Raw genomic sequence first — 16758 nt, 5'->3', positions numbered from 1 at the left:
AACAGAATTCTACCATTGCTGGCATCACCGAACTTCTTCCCATTTGATGCAAATATCAGTGAGATCAATTACAAAGTCACTCAGTGACATTAACTTTGACAAGAACAAATAATTCAGCTTCATACAATAGAACTGATTATAACTCCAGTCAGCTATTGCAGCTGTAAGAACCTGAACAAAGTGTCACATAAGTTAACTTTTTGGAAAATTTGATCATAATACAAGGTTTAGACGTTACGGTTACCAGCAAAGATTCTGCCAGGAAAATATGGCGGCATATCCTTTAAGTTGCAGTTTGAAAGTTTAAGATATTATTGTACCTAAAGAGTTTTGAAGGCCTTCTGCCCTCTTTCTAAATCGAAATACATAGTACAAACAGTGTTTTCCATTGAACATTTCATACATAATTCTTTTCACATTGTAATTAAAAGGAAACATTTAGATTTTTATTTTGGTGGCCAAGATTTGATTTCAGACTCTAGTTTGAAGCTTCTTCATCATCGTTACTAGGAGGTTCTGGAACATGATCAGCTGGATTGGGATCAGGGGCAACAGCTGCTTCCGGACGCACACGTGCAAGCACATGACGACAAATTGGACAAGTTCCAGACTACAAAAACAAACAAAAAGACAAAACCCACCATGTCATTTGAACAGTTTAGATTCAATTTTATTGAAAAGCTATTAATGTCTTCACAACAGTGCTGTCTCAAAGTCAGATTTGGCTGGAGATCCACCTGGAGCTAAGAGACAGCTAGTAATCTCAGAAGAGAGCTTTGTTTTGCTTTTACACCACTTCTACACTGGATACACTGGGGTCTCTGTAAGAGCTTCAAAGAATTTGGTTTCCAGGTGGGAATATTTTTTCTAGTACAGCCCAAATCTAACAGGAATTAATTTTGTCTTAGTTTTCAGCAAGAACAGTTTATTATGAGAGCAGAAAAAGGCAAGACATACAGTACCAGCAATATCAACATGGTAATCAACACTATCAAGGTAAAAAAAAATTAAAACCAACAACAACTCCTGTTAGAGGTATACTGATCTAATCTCCCTAGTCTGAATCAAACTTCCTCTTGAACCTCTGGAGGATATGATGAGTTACACTGTAGGCTCACTAAGAACTAGCAAGTCTGGGCTCATACTGTGTATAAAGGAGATTGAAAGTGCAAGGAAAAAAAAAAAATCAATTCATTAATTACAATTCTTTTAGTCTAGTCTCAATTTGATGTAAGCCTTTTTAAGATACTTGGAAGGAAAGTGATTACAGATGGAGTCCATCTGTCAAAAAAAGGAAAGAGCATCTTTGGTCATACGCTTGCCAAGCTGGTGAAGATGACTTTAAAGTTACTGGGGGAGAGGAACCTCAATCCACCCCACTCTTACCAGTCTGATGCCAGTGCCAGCAGTAGATGCCAAGAGCTCAGAGAACGATCACAGGTTAGTAGAAGAGCATCTGAAGGGCAGCGCAATGGAGTTCCACACACCCCAGCCAGCAAGCTGGCTTCATCAGGAACCCAAATTAAATGTGCCTATGCAAATGCTTTTAGCATTTGGAATAAATAAGAGGAGTTAGAGGTATGCACATGTATGCAGGGCTATGATCATAGTGGCACCATGGAGATGTGGTGATACGGCTCCAAAGACTAGAGTGCTGGGATGGAAGGATACAGGCTCTTTAGAAGGACAAGGAGAGGAGGAGGGGGTGTCACCCTCTATGTCAGTGATGAGCTGGAGTACATGGAGCTCTGCCTGGGAACAGATGAGGAGTGGACCCAGAGCTTATGGGTCAGGATAGAAAAGATAGTTGCCCTTGTAGTGGGGGTCTGCTAGAGGTCATCAAACCAGAAAGACCAAGCAGATGAGACCCACTGCAGACAGACAGGAGCAGCCTTGCATTCACAAGCCCTGGTCCTCATGGGGGACTTCAACAGCCCTGATGTCTGTTGGAGGGACAACACAGCAAGGCATAAGCAATGCAGGAGGTTCTTGAAATGTGTGGATGATAACCTCCTTCTCCAAGTGGCAGAAGAGCCAATGGGGAGAGGTGCTATGCTAGACTTTGTTCCCATCAGCAAGAAGGGATTGGTGGGGAATGAGAAGCTGAAGGATAGGTTTGGATGCGGTGATTTCTCCCACCAATCTGAGCTGTCACCATAACTGGGCTTGATATTCCAGCAGACAGATCAGACCCTTTGTTCTTCTCAGAGGAAACTAAACCATCTTCTTTACTTCAAAGTACAAGTACCATAACAAAAACTTCTCTTGTATCAAAACAAGTTACAACTCAACCATCTCTTTCAGTCGTACCAAAAAGCAGATAATTTTTTCCTCACAAAAACACCCTTTATTCAGAAATTGCCCTTCAAACACATACAGATATAAATTTGCAGATATAAATTACTTTGCTTCCTTGCACTAATGTCTGGTTCCATAATACAACCAGTTATTTCTTGGTACTTCACCCCACATTTTCAAAAAATTATGAACTTTTCCTCCCAGAAGAATGTAAACCCTCAGAAACTCCCACAAAAAAAAAAAAACCACCAACAAATAAACAACAGCACAGACAACAAACACACACACCAAAAAAAAAAACCCACCAAAATCCTATAGTACTTACCTGTTGTAACCAGGTAGCTACACAGAGTCTGTGAAAGAAATGATGACAGGGTAGCTCGGTCATGATTTGACCTTCCTCATACTCACTGCAACAGATAGTACAACAATTCTCTTCATCTATAGCCATGAAGAAAAAGAATAATTATTTTCTTGTTTTACATCTTAGATGAGCTGAAATGAAAATACATGTATTATCAACAGTATCACCAGTGATTACAAAATACTATCACACTTAGTCTAGTGAAGATTAATCTTCCAGACAGACCCAAATTACACTCAGTCTAGCTCAAGATACAAAATCTCTTAGAACAGCATTGCAGGCTGCACAATATGTTTAAATATTGCACCTACAGTACTGCAGAGAACCAGATTCATTCTTATAAACTCTGTGGAAATTAATTTATTTTTATTTTTCCATACCATCATGGTCATCTGTGACAACAATGTGCGGCAGAGCATCTATGATTTCTGTAGTAGCTGGTGGAGCTGCTTCGTCACTTTCAAATGCGATAGCCTCCAACTGTGCCAGGGCAACCTGAAAAGGGTGAAAAGAAACCAAGTTCTCTCAGTCAGAAATCTGACATTCCATATACAAGAAATAAGCAAGGACAGAAATACAATTCTAGCAGTATCGCTTTCTTAAATGGAAGTTATATCTGTCAGACTAACCGTTAATTTTTTTTTTTTATTTTCATGACTGAGATGAAAGTGAAAGTTGAAAGAGTAACAGCTTAGGTTTTTAAGCCTTCTTAAAGTATCAGGACAGAGTCACAACTTGTTCTATAATAAACATTTGTATATTTTATAAAGTTTTGGAAAAGGTAGCAAGTAAAAAATGTAGTGCTTGCTAATACAAAACTGCCACTGCATTTTCCTTTCTGAAATCGAAAGCCTCATTAATCTGTTTCTTGGCTTCAAGTACTGAATTACTCAGGTGCCACCAAAACATTAATTAACTCGGCTATACTACCAATGTAAACTTTCAGAGAAAAACAGGATCCACATAGCTGTTTGTCATCTATATAATGACTTAAGACAGACATAGTGCTCTGAAGTCCTCTTATTACAGCAGGCAGATTTGACATTTACATCATATATTCAACCCTGGAAGACATTAAAAGGCTCTCCAGTAAAAAAAAAAAAAAAAACAAAAAACCCACAACAGAATTCAGACTCTTTTATCCAACTAAGAAATGTACTAGATGTACCTGTTAGAACAGCAGAACAAACTGATACTGAAGAGCCAGGATCACAGAACTGCTGAGTTCATATCCTGAATGAACCAGCCACACCCCTCAAGTACAACTACTTACTGAAATAATCAGCATGAAAATTATTTTTTTTTCACTTTTATTGCAGTAGCAAAGTGGCTTAGGCAACTAGCCCATCACAGATCTAAACTAGCAGCTTCAGATCTGCTGTCAAGTGTTTGCAGCAGCAGAGAGGTCATCACAAACTAACGTATTTACAGCTCTTACTGCCACATGTATTCTTATGTAGAAATATGCTAATTTAAAGAAACCTGAGACAATTATTCCCAGTGCAGCATACAAGTCCGTCTGCAAAACAGGTTCATTCCTCCAATTTAGCAGCTTAAAAACATTCAGTTCTGCCACAACAGACAATAACCTCTTACTAAGGTGATTTTAGTATTTGTAATGGTATTCTGCTACAGCTGCAGTGATTTGAGAGTAGTTTTAATCCAGTTAAGCACAGTATTTTTACTTAACTATTACAGATGAAAAATCTAACATCCCAGACAGACAGGAAGATGCAATACTGTGTCAACTCTCCTTAAATCCAGTACTAGTACTCTCAAACTGAAAACACTTTACAAAACCATTGAATTGTTTCCTAGTGAAAGCTACACAAAACAAATATCAGACAATGCCTCACAATGACTCTGATGCTTAAAACCACATCCTCAAAACCAAAGCAGGGCAAAGTAGTGTCAGTTTTATGACTTTTATAAGATACCTTTATAACACCAAAGATACTGTTATTTCCTTCCTACTATTACTTGTGCAACTGTTTCATGGTCCATGTGCCAGAAACCAAATTCTTGACACTGCTAAAAACAGGAGTTCTAGGACCTTCACAGCTTTGAGTACCTCACAAGTGTGAATCAGAAGATGAAATGTACATAAATGAAGTCACTGACACTGTAGAGACACCCAGCCTGTTCTATACTGCTAATGAAGTAAACCAAACACTCCCAGGTAAGTAATTTCTTTAAAACAAATCAAAGTTAAAAAAAAATTCTCACATGTACAGGTTATTATGGTTTGGGATCCCAGGACTTTACAGAATGTAAGGGTTTTTTTTAAATTAAAAAAAAAAAATCACTACTACTTTTCCAAATATCACAACTGGGACAGATCGTTCTCTCCTCCTCTCCCCCCCCACCATTATCATGCCTAATCTCTTTGAACTGTTTAATAGCTACAGTAAATTAGTTCGCTGGATAGTGAAATTTTCTGAGCTGTATAACAGACTCCTGTAATTACATTGCTATAGGTGAAGAAGATCTGGTTAATGAATATATGATTTTAAACAAGAGAATTCTGGGAAAGTTAAGGAAGTGGACTAAGTAAATCAGGTTGATTTACTAGTAAGTAATCAGGACTTAATTTACTAATAAGGACTAAATAATAACAGGTTGAATACACTCACAGTCATTAGAGAGACTGTCAATGATATTATAATTAAGCTCCAGGCAATCTGTTAATCAAGCCAGAATAATACTTAAAGCTAGTCAAAGTTCAAACTTCTCTAGTACAAAAGCTCTGGTGTAAAAACACTTACTATTAGGAAGCAGATGGGTTACTTTCCAAACCTGAAGCAAAAGTAGAGGTATGTTACACCCGTAGTGATCTACCTGCTTGCCAAAGTCACTTTCAGTGACACCGCTCCTGGTGACAGTAACAATTTACAGCATCTTCTCAGCCAGCCAGACTAGCATTGCTTTTACAAGTCAGCCTGACAAGCATACAGGTTTCTTCTGACAGAGTAACTGGGGAAATGTTACACAGTAATAAGGAAGAAAAACTCAAAGCTATAACAACCTCAGTCTACTCTTCTAAGTGTTAACATATAAATTAAGGGGGGGGGGGTGGCGGCAGGAAGAGATTAGTGTCCCCTGTGTATACAGATAGTCTTGCTTTGGTACCACAGAAGAGGTCAACTGCTTCTGTAGTTCTGTTCTTTTTGATGTAGTGAGAACCAGCAGCTACAAAAGAAAGAAGGAATTTTCTCTACACAGCTTTCCAAATACTGCTTTTATAGTAAGGATATCATCAGACTGCCTACATATTAATAAGCAGTTCTGAAGTATCTCCAGATGAATAATAGTAATGAGATCCTACACAGCTGAAGAAGACCCTGTAGGTACTTGATCATGAATAATGCTGACCTCCTATATACCTTTGTGGATACACAATACCTGGAAACTGAATGACTGCCAACTTCAGGGAACAACACTTCCATCCCCTTGGAAAATCCCCATGAGGTTCATTCATGAAAATCACTGATTTTGCACATATCCATGGAAAAAAAAAAATTCTCATTGTTCCACCATCAGCTTTCAAAAGCATTTCAAAGCATCTGTGGCATTTGTCTGCAAGCACACTATGCCCTACAGTCTGCCCTGTTAAAAAGAGCAAGTAGTCAGACTGCCCCCTGCTGTTCCTAAACTTGGACCACACAAAAAACATTAAATCTGATTGCCATAATACCATGTTCTATGTCTACACATCATTTACCTCTTATTTGACAAACACCATGCAGAGGTGGATTCTGGCAGTGTAAGAATTGTCACACTGCCTCAAACTGGGTTTCAGCTAGCTTATATTCACTCTGTCAGTGACCTATGTCATGTAATACAGAAAAGACAAAGATCATAACTGTGCAGATTCTCAATAACAAGTGCTCTGGTTTATCAAAAGTCAGACTGATGAAATAGGATTAGAAAAAGATAAATGTAAAAGCTTTTTTCCTTTTAAGTTTGGTGTGGGGTGTTTTTGTTTGTTTGGTTGTTTTTTTTTTTTTCCTGTTGTTCTGTTTGTTTTGTTTTTAATTTAAAACACTTAGTGGCAAGATAGTCAAACAGAAAAGTTTTCAACTGAGAAAAAAAAATGAGACATCCGATCGTCTCTTGCAAAAATAAAGCTGGGACAATCCATAGGCACAGATCCAGGTGTGAGCTTTCCTTTGTTATACAGGATATTTGGCAACATTCTTTAGATTAATTTAAATAGCATGCATTTATACTGGTAGAAATCAGTATTTTTTTTCCCTTTTAAGATGAAATAAATACATATTCTAAAAGGAGTAGCACTGATCAATGATTTCTTGCACTACATCATTTAAAGGAACTTCCAGCATTTATTTTCAAGTTTGCAGACCACACAAAGTTCAAGCTAAAATCAGAAAGTATTCTTCTCACCCCCAATTCTCCTGACTTTGAGATTATGCCGAAAAAGGATTCAATAATAAAAACTTGTTACAACTTCACTAATACTATCAAGAAAATTTGAATACCTCCATGGCTTGCTGAAAGTGTCCCTCTACAGCAAAAACTGCAACAATCTGAGGATCCATGCCAGAAACAACTTGATGTGGTATGTTGCCGCCAATCTCACCAAGCACTCTGAAAAACATAAATTAGAAAACAGTCTTAATTTCCAAGCAGCTAACAACAGACAGAGAGAATAAGGGTTGTTAGTCCTGGGCAGTTTGTCACTCCTTCCTTCTCACACTGTTCCCCAGCTACCAGTGTCGGTCCCCTCCCCGTAGCATAACAGTCCTCCAGAAAAAGCCTGCTCCTCTGGAGGGTCTTTCGCACACCTGTAGCCCACCACTAACTGTTCCAGTGTGGGGTCCCCAGGGGCACAATTCCTTCAGCAAATGCCTACCTGCTCCTCTGCGATTCTCCCAGGATCTGCAAGGGAGTATCTTCTCCAGCAGCTCCTCCTACTTCTCTGACCTTGGACACTAAAGCTGTTTATGTTGCACTTCTTTGCTATGCAGCACTTCTCACCACTTCTTAAATACTCTCCCAGGGGCACCACCCCATCCTGGAGACTAGCTGTGCCTCCCACAGAGCAGCCCTGCAGCACTCTCCCCCAGCACTGAGGCACGCACAGAGCAGCAGCTGAGGGAACTGGGTTTGTTTAGCCTGAAGAAAAGGGGGCTGAAGGGAGACCTTATCACTCTCTACAGCTACTTATAAGGAGGTTGTAGGGAGGTGGCTGTGGGCCTCTTCTTACACACTTCAGCTGACAGAAAAAAAAAAAAAAATTAAGTTACACCAGGGGAGGTTTAGGTTAGACATTAGGAGAAATTTCTCCACTGAAAGAGTGATCAAAGACTGAAACAGGCTTTGCAGGGAAGTGGTTGAATCACCATCCCTGGATGTATTTAAAAGCCATCTAGATAGGGTGCTCAGGGATATGATGTAGAAGTGGCCTGGCAGAGTTAGGTAATGGTTGGACTTCATGATCTTCAAAGGTCCTTTCCAACCATAGTGATTGTGTGATTTAAAAAACAGTTTGTCCATACCTCACAACTCCTTTGCTAAGTTGCTGCTGGGCACTGTAAGAACATGTGCATTACTTCTAACTTGGATCCTCAAGCCTTAGTCCCCATTTCACTTTTCACAATAGAACTTCACAAGGAGAAAATACTAGAGCTTTTGTTATGTCTATGTTGTAGTTTACGGTATTTTTAATTAGCAGAAAAGAGCAGTTGTTAAGTCTCTCACTGGATAGTGTTTTGTCTAGCTTACTCTTACTTTAAAAGAAATACGTTATACTATTCTAGGATTAGGCTGTGCAAGTTACTCCAACCACTTTCTTCCTGGCATCTGCAGAATTTTTGTAACAGATATATTGCAATATTCTTCAGTAATCTAACAGAAAATTAAGTGAAGCATTCAAAATTATTGTAATACAAGGTAAGCACATGGCATTTTCAAGAGAAAAAAGTTGCAAAAGAGGAAAAGCCAAGTTACAGCATGGACTTGAATGCTGACTACATTCTATTGCTTTATTTTTGTTGTACTTCCACTCTACGTCCTGTCTTCAAAACTGAAAAAGTACACCCATCCCTTGAATATTTTGTGCACCAGAACCTTCTAAGATCAGTCTGATTTAGCAAATCTACAACCTTTTTTTCCTCTCATTTGAAGACACAGAATACCTGAAATACCTTAAGCCTTAAAACTCAGCTGTTGAAGTAAGGGCATACCAATAACTAAAAGTACTTCTGACATCTTACATAAAAAGCAAAACAGTAACTACAAACCCTTTGAAATTAATGCAGAAAATTACTGAAGGCATACCTCCATTCGTAGTCTGGGTCTTCACTTGCACTGGAGCCATCACCAGGGTCAACTGCAGCCAACAAGATGAATGCACGAGGCACAAGATCTCCATGCAGAAATTCTTCCTCATCACTACTACTTTCTTCTTCTTCTTCCCAGTACAGGAACCAAGGAAGCTCTCCTTCCTCCAGTGATGCCTCTTCCCTTAAAAAAAAAAAATAAATGAATCTTTCATAAAATAGAGTCGTTTGCATGACAAGCCTTTTTTTTTCTGATACGAAATACATACAATTACTTAGATTATTTTGATGTAGGTAAATGATTAATGGTGGTATAGTAAGTAGTTTTTGAACTTGTTATTCTGTGTAGTGTCATGTGGATACGACATTGCTGCTGATGTCAGAACTTAAAGAAAGCTAATAAAATAAACCCTTACTCTTCCTGGAGAGCATCTTCTTCTGTGCTCTCTTCACTACTACTACTGCTGGTGCTACTGGTGCTGCTCTGCACGTCAGGCTCCTCTTCGTCTCCCAATTGGACTGTCTTCCAGCTCTCATCGCTTGAGAGCTGTTCGTCTTCTGAAGAAGTAAAATAGCTAGGCAAAGGTGTACAACATTCTCCATCACTGCATTCTGACCTGTAATTTAAACAAGGCAACGGGGTGTGAATTTAAACATTGCTTTAGAGGAAAGACAACAAACATTTTCTGATTTTCTACTTTTTTACTATTGAGCACAATGAACATTGCTCTCAATATAGACTACTTTTTTCTAGAAGAAATTAATTTGCCTTGTCATACATCTATAGATAGTAACAAGTAAATGTAAAGACGTCAAAAAAAAAAAATCAGTTCCTTAGAAAGAAGTCCAACTCACTTCACAAAGATGTTTTGTCCTTCCCCCTCCACATTTGTGGAGTTCATTAAACAACTCAGGAATATTAACCTAAACCCAGTATACACATCTTTCTCCAAGCACACAAAAATGACAGCAGTGACAGTGAGAACACCAGTGTTTGCTTAACACACAAGCAGCAATATTGGTCATCTAGTTCCAAAACCCCTGCCATGGTCAGGGACACCTTCCACCAGACCAGGCTGCTCAAAGCCCCATCCAACCTAATATTGAACACATCCAGTGCTGGGGCATCTACAACATCTTTGGGCAACCTGTTCCAATGACTCAACACCCTCATAGTGGAGAGCTTCTTCATTGTCTTTAAACTGAAAGAACAAATTTAAATTAGATACGTTACCCCTTGTCCTATCACTAAAGGCCCTCAAAATGTCCTTCCCCAGCTTTCTTGTAGGTTTCCTTCAGATACTAGTAGGCTGCATGCATACCACACCAACTAAAGCAGAATACTAACATTTTAGAACCTCTTGTTTTGGTTAGTTTTTGGTGGTGTGTTTTGTTTGTTTGTTAAAAAGGTTATCTAAGCATACTTGTAAGACTAGACCAAAATTCAAATCTTTTAGTTTTCTCTATTTTACAGTCCAGGAACAATTTCCAATAGTTCATAATAATATTGCCATGTTGTTAGTCAAATTAATTTTCTTTAAATTTTATACACAAATACTGACTCAAACCAGAATAGAGGTTATGCCTAAAGTCATTAATACTGAACAAAGAAAGAACATTAAATATCCCTATTTCAAAACTCAGGATTTAACTGCGCCAAATTTTGCAGAGAGGCAGAATATCACTTAATGGTTAAAGAGTTATAGACTTTCCACTTGCCAAAGCGTAACATTAACTCAGAATCCACATGTGGATTTTTTGACAATAGTGTCTCCCCTGGTTGAACTGGTCTGTACTTGTCATACAAACCAAAACTAAATGGAGGAAGCTAACAGGTATGATCCTCATTGCACCAGAATACAGTGGGAAGAGAGCCAAGAAAATGAAAGCAAACTAGAAGACTAGAAGAAAAACTGAAAAAAAAAACCCCACACAACTCAAACAAAAACCTTGAAAAACTCTACTATATTTACTATAAATTAACCAAAGGATATAATTTTTAGGGTTATTACCACCCCCAAACAGCTCAGTTACATAACTCCTATTCATAGTGAAAAGTTCTTAAACAGCATTATATGAGTAAGAGTTATTCAACAAAACGTGTATTCAAATTAGTCTGTCTTACAGGTAGACAGCCCAAAACAGGACCAATACTGCTCGTGGTGCTCAGGAGTAATCTGCAGAACTGAAACTGTATTTGTTAACAGTTACATTGCAAACACTTCCTAGCCTAAAGATGTTTCGTTTAAAAAAAGGATTATAAGCAATTCTATCAAGTTGTTCTTCAGCCATGACAAGGAAGAATAATTTCTCTCAAAAGGCTGGAGACAAGAACATCCATTGGCAATCATACAGAAAATTGAGATTTGATGGCAAAACAAATTCTGAAAGTAAAAAAGCTTCAAAGACCCTTAACTTGCCAAAACCCACGCTGAACAAGGTTTTCCCTCTCTAACTTCCATCTGCTCAGTAAAAATAAAACAAACAAACAAGTAATCATCCTGAGAAGTAAGGTACTTTGACCCTATACATAAGCAAAAGTTTTTTACATTACCAGAATGTCCATTTCCTGGACTTGAAGTTTGAAGGAGAACTGAAAAGCTGGCATTCTGATACCTGATCATACTCTGAAGATGCTTAAGTATTTATGTCCCGTTTGCTAACATGTTATTCATATTTGCACATTATTTACACAAAAGAGTCAATACTAACACATAGAAAAATGACATTTTACCTGTCCTCATCTTTGTCGGAGAAGTGTCTGCTGCAGTCTTGAAATGCATCCCAAAAAGTGCTATCATCTGAAACATTTTGTTCATGAGCTGCTGCATTTCTCCTTAGGTATAATTCTGTGTGCTTCTGATGATCTTCACATTCTCTTAAGTCAAAGAAAATACTAGAACTCTTATTTTCTTTGCTAATTTGCAAGGCACACCGAGTCGGGCCCTGTTGGTCTTCAGCAATTTCAGTTCTCCTCCAAGAACCACTTTCCCCTCCATCATCATCTTCATCATCAAGAAGATTCTCTCTCTCCAACTGGTTTGCAATGTTTTGTTTTCTTATTTTGGGTCTCACGACTGGCTCAGGTGATTTTCCTTGGTCAGTTCTTCCACCACTGATATCTAGTTCATTAGCAGTTGATGCATGGGCTCCGATTTCAACATCCACTATATTTTGTATCTGCTCTGTTTCATAACTGGCACCACTCAGGTTACTTCTTTGTATAGCTTCAAATCCAGTAGAATATTCAAATGTCCTGTTTGGGCAAGCCAAGTCTGAATCCATACTAAAACATCTTGTTAAAGGCACTGGTTCCACTTCTTTGCAATATTCTCTACAAGCACTGTGGTTGAATGCATGAAATTGGGACTCTAAGCCCGTAAAAGACTGTGTGTGTTTCTTTGCCTCAGAATGTATGTTATCTAGTGTTTGCTGAAATGCATCTGGTTCTTCTCTTGCCATAGGAAATTTGTGTTGAGCATCATCTTCCTCTTTATCTTTGCTATCTGGCTCACATGAGTCAAAATTTGCAAATGCAGTTCGATGCTGACCATTCAAACTATTACATCCTCCAGATGCATACCCTGCAAGGTCCTCAGAATTTTCATATGGATTCATAAAGTTCCTTGAAATTGGGTTGCTTTCCAGAACATGAGGGAGTTGAGAAAATAGTGGCGTGTTCACTCGCAAAGTTTGGCTTGATACAACTTGGCAAATTGGTTCTCCAGTTCCAATATTTTCTAACACAGGCTCATCTAATAAACCAGGAGAAATTTGAACCAGTGGACTTGAACCTTCACAGAAAGCTGTGAAAAAAAAAAAAAAAGCATGAATTGGAATAATCAAAACCAACAGGAATATTCTCATCTACAACTACTCATGAAAAAGAAAGGATATCTCTGAAGGAATGCAGCGCAATTTGATAGGAAGAAACAATTACCAGAGATGCAGTCATTCTTCACTAATATATTTACATTCTCACTTATATAAACATATAGAAATAGACTTAAATGATATCATGTCAGTTCAGTTTGTGATAGAAAAAAGTATTAAAAAAACACATTCTTAAGCAGCATTTTATATTCTTTATATAAAAGTGAATTTTAAGACAAGAACAGAAAATCTGAAAAAAAACCCCACTAGAATACTGACAAAGATATGTTTCTTTCTAGAAGTTAAAATTTGGACTGGCTAAATTGTGCCTCTTGTTACACACAGATAAAACCATTTATTGCTACTATAAATTATATATTAATACCACATTTTGTACATGTAGCTATGAGTGCAGCTCTTAAAAAGAAGAAAAAGCAGAGATAAACACGGCATTCGAGTTAGTCATCACCACCATCACAAATTCAGTTTGTTTGTATTACTTCTGAACGTCTCTTTCATAATGGGACAACAAATATCAAAACCAAGAACAAGAGTCAAAGAAGTTAAAAAAATGTATATTTCTGCCACTAGAAAATGAATACTTAGTTCAAGTAATTTGTAAGTTGCCTCCTAGCCAAGGCAATAGTCAACATACAGTGGCCTGTGTAACTTGATAAGAATACTTAAAACTTCTAAGCTGATATTAAGAGATTTAGAAACTTAACTACAAGACCACAAAAAAAAAAAAGAGACAGGAATGGTTAATTGAAGGTATTGCCTAGCACGTTATTGTAAAAAAAAGATCAAGGTAGGGAACCATGTAAAATGCATGTTCCAGGGTTAAAAACCAAACAGATAAAGATTCTTATCTGAATAGCTAACCTAAATCCCTAGGTTGGTGAATTAATGACTCTGAACTCATATAAGACACATGCCTCTCAGCACTAGAAGTCTGGCTTGCAGGAAGCAATACTGTAACAGTAAATTTTATCTAATTAAAATCTTGAAGCTCCCTCACAAAACTGCTAACAGCTGAGGTTAGAGGGTAGGCCCCTCTGGACATCATTCAGTCCACCCCTCTTGCTCAGAGCCACATGTAATAGTTACTAAGGATCAAGTCCAGTCAGACTTTTAACACTTCCAAGGATGCCTCCTTCACTCATCTTCTAGAGTTGCTTAGATGTATAGAAGATGTCAAGCCAATTAGCAAGGAAATATGCAGTATATTTTAAGTAGTGCACACCCATCCAAAAAATATGTATTGACTTGGGAAAATTCAACCTAGTTAAGTTAAAGGAAATAGATCCATCCAAGACATTTCTCAAAGATAAATTTGAGAAGCTGTAACACAAAAAGAAATACAAAGTATAAGAGGAAAGGTATTTTGGTTTAGGTCCAATACAAAAAAATTAGTTACTCTTAGAACTTATATATAAAGCAATTGCATTAAACAAGCAGATAATACACTCTAAACAGTGTATTTCTTATGGCCCCCAAAATGCTCACTTCTGAGTAACTGGAACAAAAAAGGTGTTAACATTATAGAGACAGTAGGAAGATCTCCACAAGTGTCAACACTGCCCTACAAATAGTAAATCTTTAAGCAGATTAAAGCGTAGAAAACATACGAAGCATAGACAACTGCAAAACTATTCAAATTCAAAAAAATAAGCATCCTAACCCCTATGCCCCAAGATGTTCAACATAACTTAAAGGTCTTCAAGAGCAAAGGCATATGGCAAAGTTAAGTTTGTACTATGCTATTATAATAAAAAACAAATAGTAGAAAGCAGTTTAAAAAATAGTCTATAAAAGAAGGAGGGAAAAAAAGCTCTTTTATAAAATCATAGAATCATTTAAGTAGGAAAAGATCATTAAGATCATTGAGTCTAACTATTAAACTAACACTGCCAGGTCCACCACTAAACGACATCCCTAAGCACCACATGGACACAGCTTTTATGACCTCGCCATTTGAGGCCGTTTCCTCTTGTCCTATTACTTGTTATTTTAAAGAAAAGACAAATACCCACCTTGCTACAACTTCCTCCCGTTTAGTTGTAGAGAGCACTAAGGTATCCCCTGAACTTCCTTTTCTCCAGGCTAAACAAGTGCAGTTCACAGATTCACAGAATGTTAAGGGTTGGAAGGGACCTCAAAAGACCATCTAGTCCAACCCCCCTGCCAGAGCAGGAACACCTAGAGTTCATCACCCAGGAACATGTCCAGGCGGGCCTTGAAAGTCTCCAGAGATGGCGACTCCACCACCCCACCGGGCAGCCTGTTCCAGCACTCTGTTAGTGTCATCGTAAAGAAGTCCTCCCTTATCTTCATGTTGAACCTCCTGTTCACCAGGTTGTGGTCATTGCCCCTCGTCCTGTCACCAGACACCACTGAGAAGAGCCTGGCCCCATCTTCCTGACACCTACCCTTTAGGTATTTCTAAGATCTCCCCTCAGGCTCCTCTTCTCCAAGCTAAACATCCCAGCTCCCTGAGCCTTTCCTCACATGACAGGTGTTCCAGGCCCATATGCTCCTCATAAGATTTGTTCTCTAGACCCTTCACAATCTTTGTTCCCTTCTTTGGACATGCTCCAGAAACTCAATGTCTTTCCTGGGGTGAGTGACCCAAAACAGCATTCAAGGTATGGCCTCACCATACTCATGCTGAGTACAGGGGGGCATTCACTTCACTAGTGTAGTCCTGCTGACCATGCCATCTCTGCTGCAGACCAGCATTCTGTTGGCAATCTTGGTTACCTGGGGACACTGCTGGTTCATATTCAAAAGGCTGTCAACCAACAACCACAGGTACCTTTCCACTTGGCACCTATCCAGATGCTCTTTCTCAAGCCTGTACCATTGCATGGAGTAGCTGTCAACCAACTGCACAACCCAACAAAGACAGAACAATCCCTGTCCATGATACAAAAAGTATTTCATACCCTCATTCTAAATAGAAGCCTGCAACAGGTATTCTCTTCAAATGGAATTTGTAATTTGGTTTGAAGCCAAACAATTCGACCTAGACAATGTATTATGGTTATCTCGTTGGTGAGAATGCCACTCCATGGGTAAAATGAAACAGCCCAAGACAGACTATTTTAAATTGCCTAAATACTAAGTTTAATCCTCTACAGCCCTACAAAGCGTACTTGACACATTTATTTAAGGTGGCCCTCTCTTCCTTTTCACATTCTTCTGTGTGCCTTTCTCCTCCACCCTCAAGCACCCCAGTCATACAATTAAGTGGCACACATTGAACAACATACACTTACCTAAAGAATTCCCATGAACTTCCCCCATTTCTGGTCGTTCACAGTCTTCATTGTCTGAACATTCGTCTCTGTCTTGGTTATTCATAGATGCTCTAAAGCAAACAGATACGTGTCTTCTTCCATAGCCTCCACTGGTCTGATTTCCTTCCACTGGGTCAGTCCGTGCAAATTTGCTTACTTCTTGACCCATTGCTACAAGAGATTCTGGAGGAAACAAAAAAGACAGAGATTCATCAGACAACAAAAGGTCAATACTGTAGCCAAAAGAGATTTTAATACAGCAGTACCATCAGCTACGGCTAATATAACACAAGGAGGTCCTGTCCAAAGGCTGCTTCTTGTACAAGTGCAATTACAACTTCAGTATTTCACATGTTCACTGGCTTTTTTATGCCCAGGTCATTTTCAGCCTTTACTAGTTGTGGCATTAACAAAGTAGCTTTTCTGTACTCTAAACTCTTCAAACTGAAAAGGACACATTAAAGGTCCAGGAACACTGAGCTTTCTGAACTTCAGAATAAATAAGACAGCTTCTTTCATTCCTGGCTACCTGCTTTGTGTAGCTCCTCTGCCACAAAACTCCTTGGTCTCTCCAGAAAGAGCACAGGGTTCAAGGTTAACTGCAGATGCACATGTACGTGTG

At 38.6% G+C, this 16758-nt stretch overlaps 1 protein-coding gene across 1 annotated transcript; it reads right to left on the bottom strand.

The window, feature by feature from the left end:
- Positions 1-478: 478 nt before the first annotated feature.
- Positions 479-16319, bottom strand: PJA2 (praja ring finger 2, E3 ubiquitin protein ligase; the record flags this gene model as incomplete). The annotated part of the gene is made up of 8 exons (XM_008936236.1): positions 479-610; positions 2624-2739; positions 3043-3157; positions 7162-7270; positions 8963-9148; positions 9381-9581; positions 11699-12770; positions 16116-16319. Coding segments are annotated over 8 exons (2135 nt in total), but the record flags the coding sequence as incomplete, so codon positions are not given.
- Between the last annotated feature and the right edge of the window lie 439 nt (positions 16320-16758).

Source organism: Merops nubicus, unplaced genomic scaffold, assembly GCF_000691845.1.
Source record: "Merops nubicus isolate BGI_N331 unplaced genomic scaffold, ASM69184v1 scaffold23282, whole genome shotgun sequence".
Lineage (NCBI taxonomy): Eukaryota > Metazoa > Chordata > Aves > Coraciiformes > Meropidae > Merops > Merops nubicus.
The sequence above is the reverse complement of the archived record's forward strand: the minus strand, read 5'-3'. Positions and strand labels throughout refer to the sequence as shown.